Raw genomic sequence first — 17,405 nt, 5'->3', positions numbered from 1 at the left:
AGATCGGACAGATACAACCCCTGCTCTCTCAAAGCATGCGGTCTAGTGTGAGAGAGTGACAGGCATGTAAGGAATTACACCACCATGTGTAAAGAGGGGCATGCAGGAATTGGGGGATCTTACAGGAGAATGGGCTGAGCCCCCTTTGGCTTCATATGGTAAGTGCTCAGTGTGAGATTAGCACATCATGTTAGCCAAATCTTCCAATCAGCAGCAGCATGGGAGATGCCTTAGCATCAAAGCTAAGGCTGGAGAGATGGCTCAGTGGTTAAGAACACTGTCTGTTCTTGCAGAAGATCTGGGTTCGAATCCCAGGATCCACATGGCAGCTAACAACTGTCCATAACTCCAGTCCCAGGGGATCCGACAGCCTCTTCTGACCTCTGAGGGCATTGCACGACCTGGGTGCACTTACCTACATGCAGGCAATACACGCAGACACATAAAAATAATTTCAAAAATTTTTCAAAAGCTATCAGTGACTGTTAGAATCACCCCAGCACTTTCTCCTGCCCTAACATGAAATTTCTTTCTCGTGTCTCCTTTATAATGAATTTTCTAAAGTTTTCAAATACTCTGCTCCCTTATTCCTAAAGTAATATGCTCATTGATAAATGTTCAATTGCTAGGCCTAAAAATAGAGTTAGCAGAGCCAGCTGGGAGTTGCTAAGGCAGGGAATTGTTCTCAGGCCTCTTCATCCCTCCAGAGCATCTGGGGCACAGGGCATGGTCGCTGGCTGGTCTGGTTGCTCTTGGAAATGAATGGGCAATGGTGGCAAGCTGTGGGTGTTGGACTCAGTGGCGGGAATGCCCTGGGTATGTCTGCTCTCATCCAGAGTATTCGAGGACGCCAAGGCAATCTTGGAGCCCAAGGCAAACAGGTTAGGGGTGTGCCCATGTGACCTCTGTTATCTCTCTGGGAGACTCATTCAAAGGGAAAGGCCCTTATCTGCTCTTATTGGAAGCAAGAAAGGTCGATGTATTCAGTGATCTGTATGGTGCCCAGCCCTGGGGGCAGAGTTCATGCCAGGATTGCTTCTCTCATAGAGAGACTTTACCTCATCTGTCTCATGAATGGCAAACCCAGTATTTCTCTAAGTAAATCCTGATTATTCTTTAAAAGCAACTGAAAAGTCAAATGATATGATTCCTTAACACAGTGACTCTCTGAAGATCATGACAAGGACTAGCTTCTTGCCTTAGTCCGAGGCTCCTGGTTGGAGAAAAGGCAGTTGGTGGCAGGGGCAGAAAAGTAGATGGTATTGCCCACCTGTAGCATGGCCTCTGCTCAGCTGTGGCTGTTATGTGAGGATGAGCTTTAGAGCTAAGGTGACAGCGGATTCTGAATTTACTGTTCATGGTGATAAGTAGCTTATGTAATGCCTGTCACTCCCCTATCTGACTTGCCAATTGGAGAAATAGTCCCTCAATTAAAATGCAGAATAAAATACGGTAGAAGGCCACGGTGGTGGTGCAGCGGTAGGGCAAGTGCTTTGCGTGATCGAGGCGATGTCCCCAGCACTGGTCTCCAAAAAAGGCGGGCACAGTCTCTGGCTTCACTTATGCTAACGGATCATAGAAAGCCTTCTTTATCCTACAAAAGTTAATTATTTTTGTTTTCCATGTGTGCATGTGAAGGGCAGAGATGAATGTTGGGTATCTTCCTTAATCACACTCCACTTTATTTTTTGAGGCAAAGTCTCTCTCTCTGAACTTGGAGTTCACTGATTTGACTAGACTGGTTGACCAGCAAGCCCCAGATAGCCTCCTCAGCACGGTGATTGTGGCACACACTGCCGTGCCTGGCTTTTTGCTGAGGATTGAAGGTCCTCGTGCTTGCATGGCAAGCACTTCACCGACCAAGCTGTCTCCCCGACCCCGTGATGATTATTATTTTTATTTTTTTTTATTTTATGTATTTTTATTTTATGTGTATGTGTGTTTTGCCTGCATGTAGGTTCTTATCAAGCTCGGGTGTGTTCTTTTCTATGCCTAAAAAATAAGGTGATCCATAAATTTCATGAGCTTCCACATCTCATCACAGCTTCTAAAAAGATTTTTTTTATTTTATGTATTTTTATTTTATGTGTATGTGTGTTTTGCCTGCATGTAGGTAAGTGTGCCCTTGTCATGCAATGCCCGTGGAGACAGAAGAGGGCATCAGATCCCCTGGAACTGAAGTTTTGGATGGTTGCATAAAAATATGTGATTGTGCCCATTTTTCATTTCTTAAGGAAGCCAAATCATCTCTTCTCTTCCCACTTGAAGCTGTTCATTTACATCCAACAAACAGGAAATGTGGGGATATCGGTACACAGATGTATTCAGTGCAGTGCCTTGGGAGCTGCTGGAAGGCACCGGCATTCTGTGCTCTTAGCATGATGAAAGCTGTCTTGTATGATGCCCATGGCCCAGCCTATGCACAGCAACTCTGGTCTTCTCTGTGATCACTTCTAGATAGGAAAACAGTTCAGGAAGCTAGATGTCCTCTAGTCAGTCTGGCTGGATGATTGGTGACTCCACGAGGCTCAGGGAGGTGGACCAGGATCAGGACCTGACGAAGGGGGCAGAGGGACAGGCAGTCCAGGAAGGTGCACCGGGCAAGGCTGCAGAGGTAACATAGCAAAGCGAAGGCGTAGTGTGCCACGTCCCACAGGGCGGAAGGGACCGTGACACATGCATGGCTGGGAGAGGCGAGTTCCGAAGCGCTGGAATGACACCTGAGCTCAGACCTTGGTGTTCTTTTGTTCGTTAGCTGTCAAGGGCGGAAGGGACCGTGACACATGCATGGCTGGGAGAGGCGAGTTCCGAAGTACTGGAATGACACCTGAGCTCAGGCCTTGGTGTTCTTTTGTTCGTTAGCTGTCGTCCAGCATTACCTGGGACTTACCTCATTAGATTTTTTCTTAACCTCCACAAAGCATTTGTTGCTATATAATTTTTTTAGGACTATTTACAATAGAGTGACCTTCATGGGTACAGGGAGAGCACTCAAGAGACAGTATCTTATGCAATACACTCACTGACTGCCTGGCCCTTCCCTCCCGTGTCTCTCAACTTAGGCCACCCTGCCGTTCCTAGAATGTGCTGGCAAGGTCTAGCACTGAGTGTTCTTTTTTGCTGGAATATTCTCCTCTAGAGAAGCCCACCCTTCCAGGCCTCCCAGGGAAGCATCTGTTCTTCATCCACATCTACTGTGTCATCTTAGCCCCACCAGATGTCCCATCCCATAGCTGCTGGGTTGGTCCATATCTGCATTCCCATTGGAAGGGATGTTCTGAGGGTCATGGGCTTTGTGGACTGAACTGACGTGCACAGCACAGTCAGCTCGGAATGAAGGGCCTTCGGCTGCCCAGGCCTCGGTTCCTTGTGTGTGTTTGGAGACGCTGCTTCTTTTTCTTTGTTTTAAAACTGCGTTTCAGGAGTCAAGTCAAAGCAGGTTGTTTAACAACGCCAATGGTGGGTTCAGGCACCGAATCGGATGTTTGTTTGACTGATGACATCATTCCTCTGCAGATTGGCACTCGGTGGCCTGCGTGGCCCCATCCAGTCAACATGGTAGACACAGAAAGTCCACTCTGTCCCCTCTCCCCGCTCGAGACCGAGGACCTGGAGAGCCCCTTATCTGAGGAATTCTTAAAAGAAATGGGAAACATTCAAGAGATTTCTCAGTCGATCGGTGAAGAGAGTTCCGGAAGTTTTAGTTTCACAGACTACCAATACTTAGGAAGCTGTCCGGGCTCTGACGGCTCCATCATCACAGGTAAGTGCTGCTTCCTGGAAGGCTCTGTCCTGACATGCTTTCCTCTGAGAAGCAAGTCATGTCTTACAGAATATTATTTATTTAATTATTATTTTATTTTTATTTATTTATTTATTTGATCTTTTTCAGACAGGGTCTCTCTGTAGCCCCAGCTGGCCTGGAACTCACTGTGTAGACCAGGCTGGCCTTGAACTCACAGAGATCCGCCTGTCTCTGCCTCCAAGTGCTGGGATTAAAGGCATGCACCACCACGCCCGGCCTATTATTTATTTTTAATTTTAATTATGTATATGTGTGTGAGAGTGTGTGCATGTATCTGTATATACATATGTGTACATGGGTATAGTACCCACAGAGCCTAAGGCATTGAATCTCTGGAGATGGAGGTACAGGCTGTTATGAGCCACTCAGTGTGAGTGCTGGGAACCAGATTAGGGTCTCTGTAAGAGCAGCAAGTGCTTTGAACTGCTGAGCCATCACTCAAGCCCAGTCATACCTTGTTTCTCCACGTCCCTGGCTGGTCTGGAACTCCCTATGTAGACCAGGCTGATCTGATTTCTAGCTTCATAGACCGATTTGTATTTCCTAGAATGTCATTGAAATGGCATCATACTTTCTAGACAGGTTTCCTTTGCTCAGCAGAGTCACTTTGTGATGCGTGTGCATCACTGCAATGTGTGTGCATCACTGTGCAATGCGTGTGCATCACTGTGCGATGCGTGTGCATCACTGTGCGATGCGTGTGCATCACTGTGCAATGCGTGTGCACTGTGGCAGGTGCTGGCTCGTTCTTGTTTGCGTTGCCTCATGCACCACTGTTTCTGTCTCTATGTGCCCGTTAGGGAACATTGGAGCTGTTGCTAGCTTCTGACTATTACACACAGAACTACTGTGAACAGTCACATGCAAGGCTCTTTATAGATACCTGCTTCGTTTCTCTTGAGTAAATACATGCCAGGAATGTAGGGCAAATGTTTGTGTAAGTTTTTAGGAACTCACCAAAATCCTTTCCAAAGTGCTGTTCCCACCTTCAGTGTTTGGATTAGTTCCTGCCACACTCACCAGCAGTAGGTATAATCTGTCTGTTACGTTTTAGCCATTCCTGAAAGGGTGCCTTGGCATCTCACGGGGTAGTTTTACTTTGCGTATCTCTTGTGACTGTGGTGCTAAGCATATTTTTTTTGTGCTTATTTGCTCTTTGATGAAGTTTCTGTTCAAATTCCTTACCCACTTTTTCTTGAGTTGTTTGTTTTGTTACTACTAAAGATAGAGATTTACATACGAATTCTGGATCCAAGCACTTTATCGGATCTGTGACTTTTACATGTTTTCTCCCAGTCTGTGGTTTTTTGTCTTTCCTATTTACTGTGTCATTCAACAAAAACGGTTCCCGGAGCTGGAGAGATGGGTCAGCTGTTAAGAATACTTGCTGCTTTTCTAGAGGACCCAAGTTTAGCTCCCAGCAACCATGTTGGGTGGTTTACAGCCACCTGTAGCTCTAGCTCCAGGGGATCTGATGCTCTCTTCTAGACTCCTCAGGAACCCACAGACAGACACACAGATACACACTAATAATAAAATTAATGTTTTTGTAATGTTTTTGTTGTTGTTTTGTTTTTGTGGCACAGACACAGACACAAAGACACACACACACATATAATAAAATTAATGTTGGGTTTTTTGTTTTTGTTTTTTTATTAAGACAGGGTCTCACTGTGTAGTCCTGGCTGGCCTATAGATCAGGCTGGCCTCAAATTCACAGAGATCCACCTCCCCCTGCCTCCTGAGTGCTGGGATTAAGATCTTGCACCACCATGCCCAGCCCTAAAATAAATCATTTAAAAAAAAAAAAACCCACACATCCTGGGTCTGGAGAGATGTCTCAGTAGTTAAGAGCACTGGCTGCTCTTGCAGAGGACCTGGTTGAGTTCCCAGCATCCACATGGCAGCTAACAACTGTAACTCCAGTTCCAGGAGATCTGACCTCCGTGGGTGAAGAGAGGCTGGAGAGATGGCTCAGTGGTTAAGAGCACCAGCTGCTCTTGCAGAGGACCTGGGTTCGATTCTCAGCACCCACATGGTGCCTAACAAACATGGGTACACTTACATACATGGAGGCAATACATTCATACACATAAAATTAATAATAATAATCAGATCTTAATTGGTTTGAATGACCTATGTCCCCTAAGGCTCTGGTATTATACACTCGGCTGCTGTTTGGGGAGGTTATAGAAATGTTAGGAGGCACAGCCCTGCTGGAGGAAGTCACTGGGGGTGGGCTTTGAGCGTTTATAGCCTCACCCCACTTCTAGTTGGTTCTCTCTCTCTCTTCTCTCTCCTCTCTCTCTCCTTCTTGCATGTGGATGGAAATTGATCTGTTAGCTTCTGACCACCTGCTGCCACACCTCCCCCTCTGATATGGACCCTCCCTCTGGACTGTAAGCCAAAACGAGCTCACTTTTGGTCACGGTGTTTTAGCACAACAGCAGAGAAGTAACTGATACTCTAATTTTGATGGAGTTCAGCTTATCAATAACTTTTGAAAAATATATCTAATTATTTTTAGTTTATGTATAGAAGTGTATTGCCTGCATGTGTGTAAGTGCACCCCTGTTGTGCAATGCCCCAAGTCAGAAGAAAGTGTTGGATTCCCCCAGAATTGGAATGACAGATGGCTGTAGCCACTATGTGGGTGCTGGGAATCGAACCCGGGTCCTCTGCAAGAGCAGCTGGTGCTGTTAACCACTGAGCCATCTGCCCAGACCCTCAATATCTTTTTTAACTTGTTATGCTATCTAAGAGATCTTTGTTGGCACCATAGTTACATGTACTAGAATCTTCGGTTTTACAGCGAAGTCTAAGATTCACTGACTTAATTTTTACATGTAGATCCAAATTTCTTTCTTTCCTTTTCTTTCTCTCATTTGAAGTTGCTCTGGCACAGTTTACCAAGAAGACCCCTGGATTGCCTTGGCGTCTGTCAAACTCAGTTGGTACATGTAGGTCCATGTCCGGGCTCTCTGTTCAGCTCCACGGATCTGTTTGTTTCGTTGGACACCAATCCCATAATATCCCGACTACCACACCTTTCTGAAGAAACTTGGTCACCTAGAATAAGTCCTCCAGGTCTGTTCTCTTCCAAACACCCTTCAGATATTCCAGCTTCATATTTCCCAAGGAGCTGTTCATGTGTTGCCTGCATGTATGTAAGTGCACCCATGTCGTGCAATACCCATGGAGGTCAGAAGAGGGCATTGAATCCCCTGGAACTGGAGTTATGGACAGTTGTTAGCCACTATATGGGTGCTAGGACCCAAACCTGGGTCCTCTGCAAGAGCAGCCACTGCTGAGCCATCTCTCCACCCTTGAATTTCTATTTTAAAATGTTTTATTATTTTTAAGTGTATGAGTGTTTGTTTGCTTATATATAAGTGCACCCATATGTGCAATGTTTTTGGAGGCCAGAAGAGGGTGTCAGATGTCCTAGAACTGGAGTTACAGATGGTTGTCAACCACCATGTGGATGCTGAACCCAGGTCCTCTGGAAAAGCAGGCAGAGCTCTTATCATTGAGCCCTCCCTCCAGCCCCAGTTTGTCAGCTTCTTTAAAAAGGCTGCCAAGATTCTAATTGGAGTTACATTGAATATGCACTCAATTTGGGGAGGAGTGACACCTTCCTGGTTTTGAGTCCTGATCTCTACAGGTCTCCATCTCTCCAGGCCCTCCTCCATGCATGTTCTGGTTTGTTTCTCCATCGCTGTGACAAAACACTCTGACCAATCCCAACTTGGGGAGGAAAGGGTTTATTCGGCTTACATCTCATGTCACAGTTCATCGGGGAGCCCAAGGTAGGAAGTCAGGGCAGGAACCTGGAGGAACACTGCTTACTGACTTGCTCCCTGGCCCCTGCTCAGCCTGCTTTCTTATACAGCATAGGCCCACCTTCCCAGGGGTGGCACCACCCACAGGGGCCCTCCCACATCACTGAACAATCAAGAAGGTGTCCCTCAGACATGGCCACAGGCCAGTCCAATGGAGGCGATTCCCCAATGAAGGCTCCCTCTGCCCAGTGTGCCAGGTTGACACCAAGGCTATCCAGCACAGTGCATCTCCGTTTCTCCAGGCCCTCCTCCGTTCCTTTCAGTGTAGTTTATACTTCCTGATGTGCAAGCTTTCCATACTCAATGTCAGATTTGTCTCCATGTTTGCTTTACTCTTGATAGCGTTGGATGGTGTTGACTTTCACATTTTAATTTCTCTTTGTCAAATATAGAAGTATAATTGTTTTTTAAATGTTAATCCAGCTCCCTACAGCCTTACAAAACTTCATTATTTCTGGTGACATTTTTTATAGATCCTTTAATAATCTCGTGTGGATAAGTATGTCATCTGCCATAAAGACAAATTTACTTCTTCCTTTTCAAGATGGTAGCTTTAATTTTTTTTCTTATGTTATTGCACTAATTAGCGCCTCCAGACACGTTACATGGAGTGGCAAAGTCTCTTCTTATTACTGATCCATGAGGGAAAACACTGAGGTTTTTGCCACAAAGTACATTTGCTATACTTTCTCTTAGATGCCTTTTATCGGAGTTGGTATAGGGGAGCCTAGCTGCTTATTGGGGTGATGGAATACACTTCTGATCCCTACTTGCTATGGAGTTTTATCAAGAATTGATGTTGGGTTTGGGGAAATAATTTTTTTTATGCCTCAGAAGATTATCAAAAGGCTTTCCTTTGTAGTTTATTAATATGATGAATTACACATTTTAGAGATTAAGTTGACCTTGCATTCCACTGAAAAATACTGCTTGGTCATCATGTCTTACCATCTGTAGGTATAATTGAATTTAACTTTCTAAATTTTTCTCTGTATTTTTGAAACAGGCTCTCCCTGCAGCCCCAGATGGCCTTGAACTCACAGAGGTTTGCCTGCCTCTGCCTCCAGAGTGCTGGGATCTAAGGTGTGTGCCACCCGCCTGGCATACTTTCTAAATTTTTATTAAGGGATGTTAATTTTCTTTTTCATTATATTTTTGTCTGGTTAGTATTAGTTGGTCATAATGTCTTACTATCTATATGTAATTTGACTTGCTAAACTTTTACTAAGGTTTGTTAGTTTTCTTTTTTGAGGTAGCTTTGATCTCAGTGCTACAATTCTTGCCTTGTGAAATGAAGACATCTTCCCAGCTCTTTGGTTTCCTGAAAGTTTTTCTATAGAATTAATATTCAGTTTTCTTTTTTAAATTTTATTTATTATTGCCTGGTATGGTGGCGCACACCTTTAATCCCAGTGCTTGGGAGGCAGAGGCAGGCGGATCTCTGTGAATTTGTGGCCAGCCTGGTCTACAGAGTGAGTTCCAGGCCAGCTGGGGCTACAGGGTGACCTTGTCTCAAAAAGACCAAAAAGAAATTTATTTATTATTTTTATTTTATGTGTATGATTGTATTGCCTGCATGTGTATAAGTGCACCTGTGTTGTACAATGCACTCAGAGGTCAGAAGAGGGTGTTGGAGCCCCTGGAACTGGAGTTATGGATGGTTGTTAGCCACCACGTGGGTGCTGGGAATCGAACCCAGGTCCTCTGCTCTTAACCGCTGAGCCATCTCTCCAGCTCCCAATATTCAGTTTTCTTCAAATGCTTGGCAGATTTCACAGATGAAACTACCTAGGTCTGGAGCTCTCTTTAGTTAAAGGCCCTTTTAACATATTTACTAGATAGAGGGTTATTTCATTTTTCCTCCTTTTAAACTTTAGTAATGTGTGTCTGTATTCAGCTCTCTGCACAAAAATACTGTGCATGAATATTATTAAAAAGGAGGATTTATTAGGTTAGTTTACGTTCTCGGAGGCTGGGTACTACCACAATGACCATCTGCATGCCTAACAGCCAGAAAACCCAACAGCAACTCAGTCTAAGGTGCCGGAAGCCTGACGCTGGGTGTGATGCTGTGTGCAGTGGTGGCCGCGGTAGACGGACCTGCTCTGAAGGAGCTCACACTGCCTGGCTCTTACTGCTTTATTCCATCCAGGCCCCCACCCCTAGGATGCTGCTGCCCACACTTGGGGCAAGTCTTTCCCTCTGTGAAGACACCCTCACAGATAGACCCAGATGTGTGTTTTGCTGATTGATCCCTTAGTCATCTCCCATAGTAGTCAAGTCGACAGTCGAGATGAACCATGGCAGGAAGTTATCCGTATTTATTATCATTCTGATAGTTAGGCAGTCTATAATGATACTGTCTCATCTGTCATGTTACTGTGGTAAAACTCCCTGACTAAAACAACCTGTAGGGGAGAAAGGGTTTATTTCAGTTCACAGCTCCAGGTTACAGTCCATCGCTGTGGGGAAGCCTCAGTGATAGGAGCTTGAGGGAGCTGCTCACGTGGCATCACAGTCAGGAACAGAGGGCAGGGAATGCACACCAGTGCTTGACTCTCTTTTTTTACTCTTTTTTTTTTTTTTTTTTTTTTTTTTGAGACAGGGTCTCCCCGTAGCCCCAGCAGGACTGGAACTCACTATGTAGACCTGGCTGGCCTTGAACTCACAGAGATCTGCCTGCCTCGGCCTCCCGAGTGCTAGGACTAAAGGTGTGCACCACGGCACCCAGCCATCCTTTTTTTTTTTTAATTTTATGTCTATGGGTGTATTGCCTGCATGAGTGTAAGTGCACCTGTGTCGTGCAGTGCCCTTGGAGGTCAGAAGAGGGCTTCAGATTCCCTGGAACTGGAGTTATGGACGGTTGTTGGCCACCATGTGGGTATTGGGAATTGAACCCAGGTCCTCTGCAAGAGCAGCTGGTGCTCTTCACTGCTGAGCCTTCTCTCCAGCCCCCTTTCTTCATTCTCACACAGTTCAGGTTCCCCTGCCTAGGGAATGGTGTCATCCACAGTGGCATGTCTTCTTGCAGTTAGCATAATCAAGAAATCAGTATCCACTGAGCTTTACATCATGATTTCTCTCTCCGTCTCTCCATCTGTGGACGCACGTTAGCGCCACATCCCGGCTGCTGTGGACAGTACTGTGATGCGTGGGAGCAGAGGTCTTTTCGGCAGGCTGATTTCAGCTCCATTAGATATACTCTCAGAGGTACGGTGGGATTGTTGCACCACACAGTGGCTCTATCTTCAGTTTTTTTGTAACAGATGCACTGATTTACATTCCCTCCGGTAGCTGCATCCGTACTGACACCTGTCGCCTGTGGTCTCTTGGAATAACAGGTGGCTCTGCAGTTAGTTCTGAGCATTTGCTTGTGCTGTGTCCCAAGTTGCTTTCTGCTTCAAACTTCTTCCCTGTCACTGAGCTTCTGGAGTCCCTGGAGCAGGTTAACCCTTGCTTCTGCACGCTTTTCTGTCCTCCACCTCTCTGTGCATTGGGAACCCCAGTCATACGCACGATGGGCTACCTGACTGGGTCCCACATGCTAAGTTATTGTTCTCTCTCTCTCCCTCCCTCCCTCCCCCCTCTCTCTCGACACATTTTGGATAATTTTATTGCTCTCTCTCTCCCTCCCTCCTCTCTCTCTCTCTCTCTCTCTCTCTCTCTCTCTCTCTCTCTCTCTCCCTCTCCCTCTCCCTCTCCCTCTCCCTCTCTCCCCCCCTCCTGACACATTTTGGATAATTTTACTGCTATGTCTTTAAGTTTGCTGACCTTTCCTTCTGCAATGTCTAATCTAATCCACGTGGCATTCCATTCCAAATGTAGTTTCTGTCACCCACACCATGATTGATTCTTTCTTTGCCCTTGTCTCTACCCAACATGCCCTGTCTTCTGTCCTGATTTTTGGAGTATTGCCAGAATAACGTTTTACATCTTGACTGCAGATTCTATCATCTGTATTATTTCTGGGTCCCTTTTTGTCCATTTCTCTTCTCATCATGGGCCAAAATTTCTGTTTGAATGCCTTGTAATTTTTTTATTGGGTGCAACATATTGTGAATGCTGTTATGCAGTGGACATTTTTGAATTCCTAAAAATATCCTCAAGCTTTGTTCTAAGATGCAGTTAAGTGACTAGGAAAATGTACAAGACCTTTCAGGTCTTGTTTTAGCTTCGTGAGATGGAATAAATAGATTTCACATTACAGGTAATTTAAGCCTTGCTACCAAGGCAGCAACCTCCGAATGCTGGGCCTAATACCCCACATATCAGGAGTGTGTACTGTGTAGGGAGAGGAGGAGGGAGCTGGCCCTGTGTGTGCAGCGTTCTGCTGCGGGGATATCTTTTCATGGTTGATTTTTGTTTTGTTGGGTTTTTGTACTTTTTAACTTTATTTACTATTACTGTGTATCTGAAGAGAGAGACAGAGAGAGAGAGAGAGAGAGAGAGAGAGAGAGAGAGGAGAGAGAAGAGAGGGGAGAGAGAGCAGGCTATGCACATCTGGAGGTCAGTGAACAAGTTTTAAGTGTCAGTTCTCTCCTACCACTTTGGAGTCCAGGGATCAAACTCAGGACATCAGACTAGCACAGTGCTGATCCATTCAGCCAGCATTTTGTTTTGTTTTGTTTTGAGACAGGGTCTTGGTCTGTAGCCCAGGCTGGCCTGGACCTTGCTGTGTAGTCCAGGCTGGCCTCAAACTCCCTCACGTATTAAAGGGCATCTTTGCTGTTTCCAATTTTGAGCAATTAAAGACTAAAGCTCTGGTGGCAGGGGGCGGGGGGCTGAAGAGATGGCTCAAAAGTTAAAAGCACTGGCTGCTCTTGCAGAGGGCCTGAGTTTATTTCCCAGAACTGACATGGAACCTCGTAACCATCTTACTCCAGTTACAGGGGATCCAGTGCCCTCTTCTGGCCTCCACAGGTACTGCACTCATGTGGAACATTGGCATACTTATACCCATACTTATATAAGCCTAGATATTTATACCCATAAAATAAAAATAAATAAATTTTGAAAAATAACAAAGTTTCTGGGACTGGGGAGGGGGCTCTGAGGGTAAAAGTTCTTGTCTTGCAAGCACAAGAACCTGAGTTCAAAACCCCAGAACACATGTTTTGAAAAAAGCCAGATGCCGTAGCCGTGGCTATAAACCCAATGCTCCTGTGGAAGAAGAGTCAGGAGAGTCCCCAGATGCTCAGGGGCCAGATGGCTGGTGAGTGCAGGAATGGACAACAGAAGAGAGAGACCGTCTCAAACAAGGTGGACAGCAAGGACAGACACCCAAGGCTCTCCTCAGACCTCCACCCACAAACATGCACACACACACACACACACACACACACACACACACACACACACGTGAGTTTTTTCAAAAAGAACAAAGCTGATAAAAACACTAATGTGTTGGTTTTTGTGTGGATCTGTTTCCAAGTCCATTGGGTAAACTAAAGGTGGAAATGTTAGGTCCTCTGCAAGAGTCAGTGCTCTTAACCACCCCGCAATATGTCCAGCCCTCGTGGCATTTCAACTGAGTTTTTTAATTTTTAATGTATTTTTATTTATTTTTATTTTATGTGTATGAGTGTTTTGCCTGCAGGTATGTATGTGCATCATGTGTGTACAATGCCTGCAGAGGCCAGAAGAGAGCATTGGATCCCTTTGAAGTGGAGTCATAGTTATTAGTTGCCATGTGGGTGCTGGCAACCTAACCTGGGTCCTCTTCAAGAGCAGCCCGTGGACTTAACCTCTGAGCCAGCTCTCCAGCCCATTTTCTTATTGTTTACGTTTAAGATATCTTTGTATATTTTGGATATGGACTTTTGTTAAATAGGTTTTTGAAAGTATTTTCCCTGAGGCTGATTGTCTTTTTATCCCTCTGCCCACCTCTCTCTTCCTCTCTCCCTTCTCTTCTCTTTCCCTCATCTCTCGCTCTGTCTCACTCCTAGCACACGCTCTTCTCTCTCCCTCTTCTCTCTTGCTCTTTCTTTCTTTCCCCTTCCCCCTCTGTCCTTCTGTCCTACTATGTAGCTCAGGCCGACCTTGGGCTCACAGTCCTCCTGCCTCAGCCTCTGAGTGTTGGGGTTAAAAGCACGTCGCCACACCTAGCTCACATGAGTTTTTAGACCTTATACTGGTGCCTTGACTGAGTTAACGACAGGGAAACTGGAAGACAGCAAGCAAACAAAACAGTGAGTTTTATGTGAGGTATGGGGCCTGGGGGCTGGGCCCAGGTAGAGGTCCTATGACATAGCTTCTGAGGAGCTGGAGCCTAGGGTGCCAGACTGGGGACTAAGGACTTCAGCACTGTGGCAGCCATTACAGGGCGGGCTCAAGAGGGCCGCCTGTCCACATTGCAAATTCCCTTCTATTCGAATCATCTTGCCCCTGATTCTGACACAGATGGTGACACTCGAGTTTCACGCCTTTCCTCTTCTTTCCATAGACACCCTCTCTCCAGCTTCCAGTCCATCCTCAGTCAGCTGCCCTGTGGTCCCAGGCTGCACGGATGAGTCCCCGAGTGGCATGCTGAACATCGAGTGTCGAATCTGTGGGGACAAGGCCTCGGGCTACCACTATGGCGTCCATGCGTGTGAAGGCTGCAAGGTATAGAGGCCTCAGGCAGAGGACAAAGTGGACAAAGTGGCCACAAGACCCTAAGACTTTGCTGCTCTGCAAAGATGACTGTCAACGCCCGCCCACCCACCCCACACACACGAGACCTGCAGAAAGAGCAGGAAACAGACCCAAGTGACAGGTCAACTTCTCTCTTCAGGGTCCAAGGCAGATAGCTCTGCTGCACTGTGTAAACAATCAAGAGAAGTGTGCCCTTTGAAAACGTCAGCCACATTAAGACTGACACTTGCCATGACACAAAGTGTAGGCCATTTCCCCGCTTACCTTGCGACCGCCCCAGAGGCCGGCTAGAGCAGAGGTCACCATGCAGCAGGAAGGGGCTGGCCGTCGCTGCGTCCTGTCCCTTGCTCAGAGTCCACAGTATCTAGTGGCACTGCTGCTGTGCTTGACCCCCATCCCTCCTTGCCTTACCTCTCCTCTCCACAGCTACCTGTACCCTCATCCTCACGATGGCCAACTTGACCTCCAGCCAGGCATGGCCTGGGCCCCAAGTACATGAAGTGAGCCCTGTTGGTGCTCTCTCGTTGTGTTCTTTCAGGGCCACACGTACATTCTCAAGTCCAGCACTTCATGAAACCATACATGGGAGAGTCAGAAGTGTTTGCTTACAAAGGCTCCCTTCTTTATGTCTTCTGGAGGCGTTATCACTTTGGGAGAATATCACAGACCTTTCTTCTACCTGTGTCCCTGAAGCACTGTGCTCTGATCCTGGCTGGGCTTTATCTTGGAGGCCGGCCTGGCCCATGGAAGCAGTGAGTCCCAGATGCAGGGCATGATGGTCCCTGGCACTCACAACCCTTGCTTTTTACCCTTTGTTGCTATCCCACACATTCTCCCACCATCCTGCCTTACACACCTAGATGGGGAACTGGAGTAAAGACTCAGCCTTCCTCTCCTGGGCCCCGAGAAATTGCTGACTCTTTCAGCATGGGCCACGGAAGCCCACTGTGTTAGCCTCCCCTGTGTCAGGAAGGAGAACTTTAGAGCAAAACAAAGGACCAAAAGCCAAAATAAACCCCTCAAGTTTTCCAGCCACACACCTTTTAAAAGGCAGGTTTCATCAAGGCAGTGGTCTGATTGCCTTTGTGTAGTTTTGACTTGTGTGGACTCCCTTAGATGAAGTTGTTTCTTCCTGGGTAAAACCTTAATGCCGATAAAGCAAGAACATTGTTTCCAAATATGTGGTTTCCTTTTGTCATAATTTTTTTTCTTTGGGGGAGTTAATATTAATCTTAGAAAAATTCCTAGAAAATTCTTTATCACAAATGTGGTTATGTCAAGGAGAGGAGGGTTACATTTGTATACAGGAAGTGAGGCTGAGTATCTCAGAAAACTATCATTATGTCTTCCCCAAGCTGGTAGGGCTATTGCAAGATCACTCTGAATTCTGCCTTGATTCATTGTTTTCCATTTTAACTGCAAGGAGATACAAGTTTTCTGTTTGTCCCAGTTACACAAGACTTTGTAAGAGAACTGTTTCTCAGCATATAGTTTATTTAGAAAGAGACAGAGCAGCAGGTGCAGCTCAGTAGGTAGAGCGCTTACCCAGCAACATGAAGCCCTGGGCTTGATCCCTAGTACCACACAAAACCAGGCATGGTCGTGCTCATCCAAGCACCAGCACTTGGAAGGTGGAGGCAGGAAGATCAAGAGTTTAAGGTCATCTTTGGCCAGATAGCAAGTTCTAGGCCAGGCTGGGCTATGTGAGACCCTATCTCTAGAGAGATAGATGGTAAATCAATACCAGATAGATAAATGGATGGATGGATGGATGGATAGATGATAGATTGATAGATGATAGATATAAATAGATGATAGATAGATAGATAGATAATAGATAGATGATAGAGATGGTAGATAGATGGATAGATTCTAGGTAAAAAGATAGATGATATATAGGTAGATAGATGTTAGATGATGGATAGATGGAAGATAGATAGATAGATAGATAGATAGATAGATAGATGATAGATAATGGATGGGTGCTAGATAGATGATGGATAGATGATGGATGGATAGATAAATAGATAGATGATAGATAGATAGATGATAGATGACAGATGATAGATGATAGATGCAAATAACAAGAAAAGTACGTTAAGCCAGTCTGATGACCTGTCCGTGGCCCACGTTAATACACTCTGCATTGATGGCACAGGGTTTCTTTCGGCGAACTATTCGCCTAAAGCTGGTGTACGACAAATGTGATCGGAGCTGCAAGATTCAGAAGAAGAATCGGAACAAGTGCCAATATTGTCGTTTCCACAAGTGCCTGTCCGTCGGGATGTCACACAATGGTAGGTAAGGTTGCCAAGCACAGTATGCCAGTCCATTCCTCAGTTTACCTCTCTTGATCAGTAAGAATGGACTATAATTTGGATGAGTGTGCAATAATGTTTAGCACCCAGATCACAGAAAATGTCTCAAACAGCTGGGGTTCAGCACTAAGAATTATCGTGGTACAACTGTGATGTAAACAAACGCCCTAGGAAGTCACTGGGGTGGGAGAATGGCCATGCCTCTGTGAAGTGTGTGAAGTGCATGCTGTTAGACATTGCACCGTACTCCGAGTTTCGGTGTGCTCAACCACACTAGTTTAGCTCATTCCTAATGAAGGGAAATCGAAAATGGGTGGTTAAGCCAGATGTAGTGGCACTAGTCTATAATCTCAGCACCTGGGAAGCTGAGGCAGGAGGATTGCTGCCTTCTCAAGGCTAGACCAGGTGCCTAGCAAATACCACAAGCCAGGGATACATGACAAGAACCTGTCTCAAAACAAACAAACAAACAAAACCAAAAACAACAAAAACAGGGCCTAGAGCGATGGCTTGGAGGTTAAGAGGACTGGCTGCTCTTCTAGAGGACCCAGGTTTGCTGCCCAGTACCATGTTGGACAGCTCACAAGCTCCTGTAACTCCAGCTCTAGGGAACCTGACGCCCTCTTCTGGCTTTTATGGGCACCAACATGCATGTGGCATACATTCATACAGACATATACATACACACACAAATAAAAATAATAAAAATTAAAGCTTTAAAGAAATAAAGCTGGAGATGTGGGTCAGTTGGTAGAGGGCTTCCCTAGCATGCATGAACCCTGGGTGTGATCACACTGCATAAGCCTG

The 17,405-nt window shown here is 45.8% G+C and overlaps 1 protein-coding gene across 6 annotated transcripts in view; it reads left to right on the top strand.

Moving 5' to 3' along the window:
• Ppara (peroxisome proliferator activated receptor alpha) overlaps positions 1 to 17,405 on the top strand; it is a 72,583-nt gene that overhangs the window by 43,345 nt on the left and 11,833 nt on the right. For all 6 annotated transcript variants that reach the window (XM_029569112.1, XM_029569111.1, XM_029569110.1 and 3 more), the window contains 3 exons: positions 3,517 to 3,763; positions 14,090 to 14,250; positions 16,439 to 16,577. In XM_029569112.1, the coding sequence (XP_029424972.1) occupies positions 3,556 to 3,763; positions 14,090 to 14,250; positions 16,439 to 16,577 (508 nt within the window). In that variant the 5' untranslated portion in view covers positions 3,517 to 3,555. The remainder of the gene's footprint in view (positions 1 to 3,516; positions 3,764 to 14,089; positions 14,251 to 16,438; positions 16,578 to 17,405) is intronic.

The sequence above is a fragment of the Nannospalax galili genome, unplaced genomic scaffold (assembly GCF_000622305.1).
Source record: "Nannospalax galili isolate Female #2095 unplaced genomic scaffold, S.galili_v1.0 scaffold180, whole genome shotgun sequence".
In the NCBI taxonomy this organism is placed as follows: Eukaryota; Metazoa; Chordata; class Mammalia; order Rodentia; family Spalacidae; genus Nannospalax; species Nannospalax galili.
This window is presented reverse-complemented; position numbering and strand designations above follow the sequence as displayed.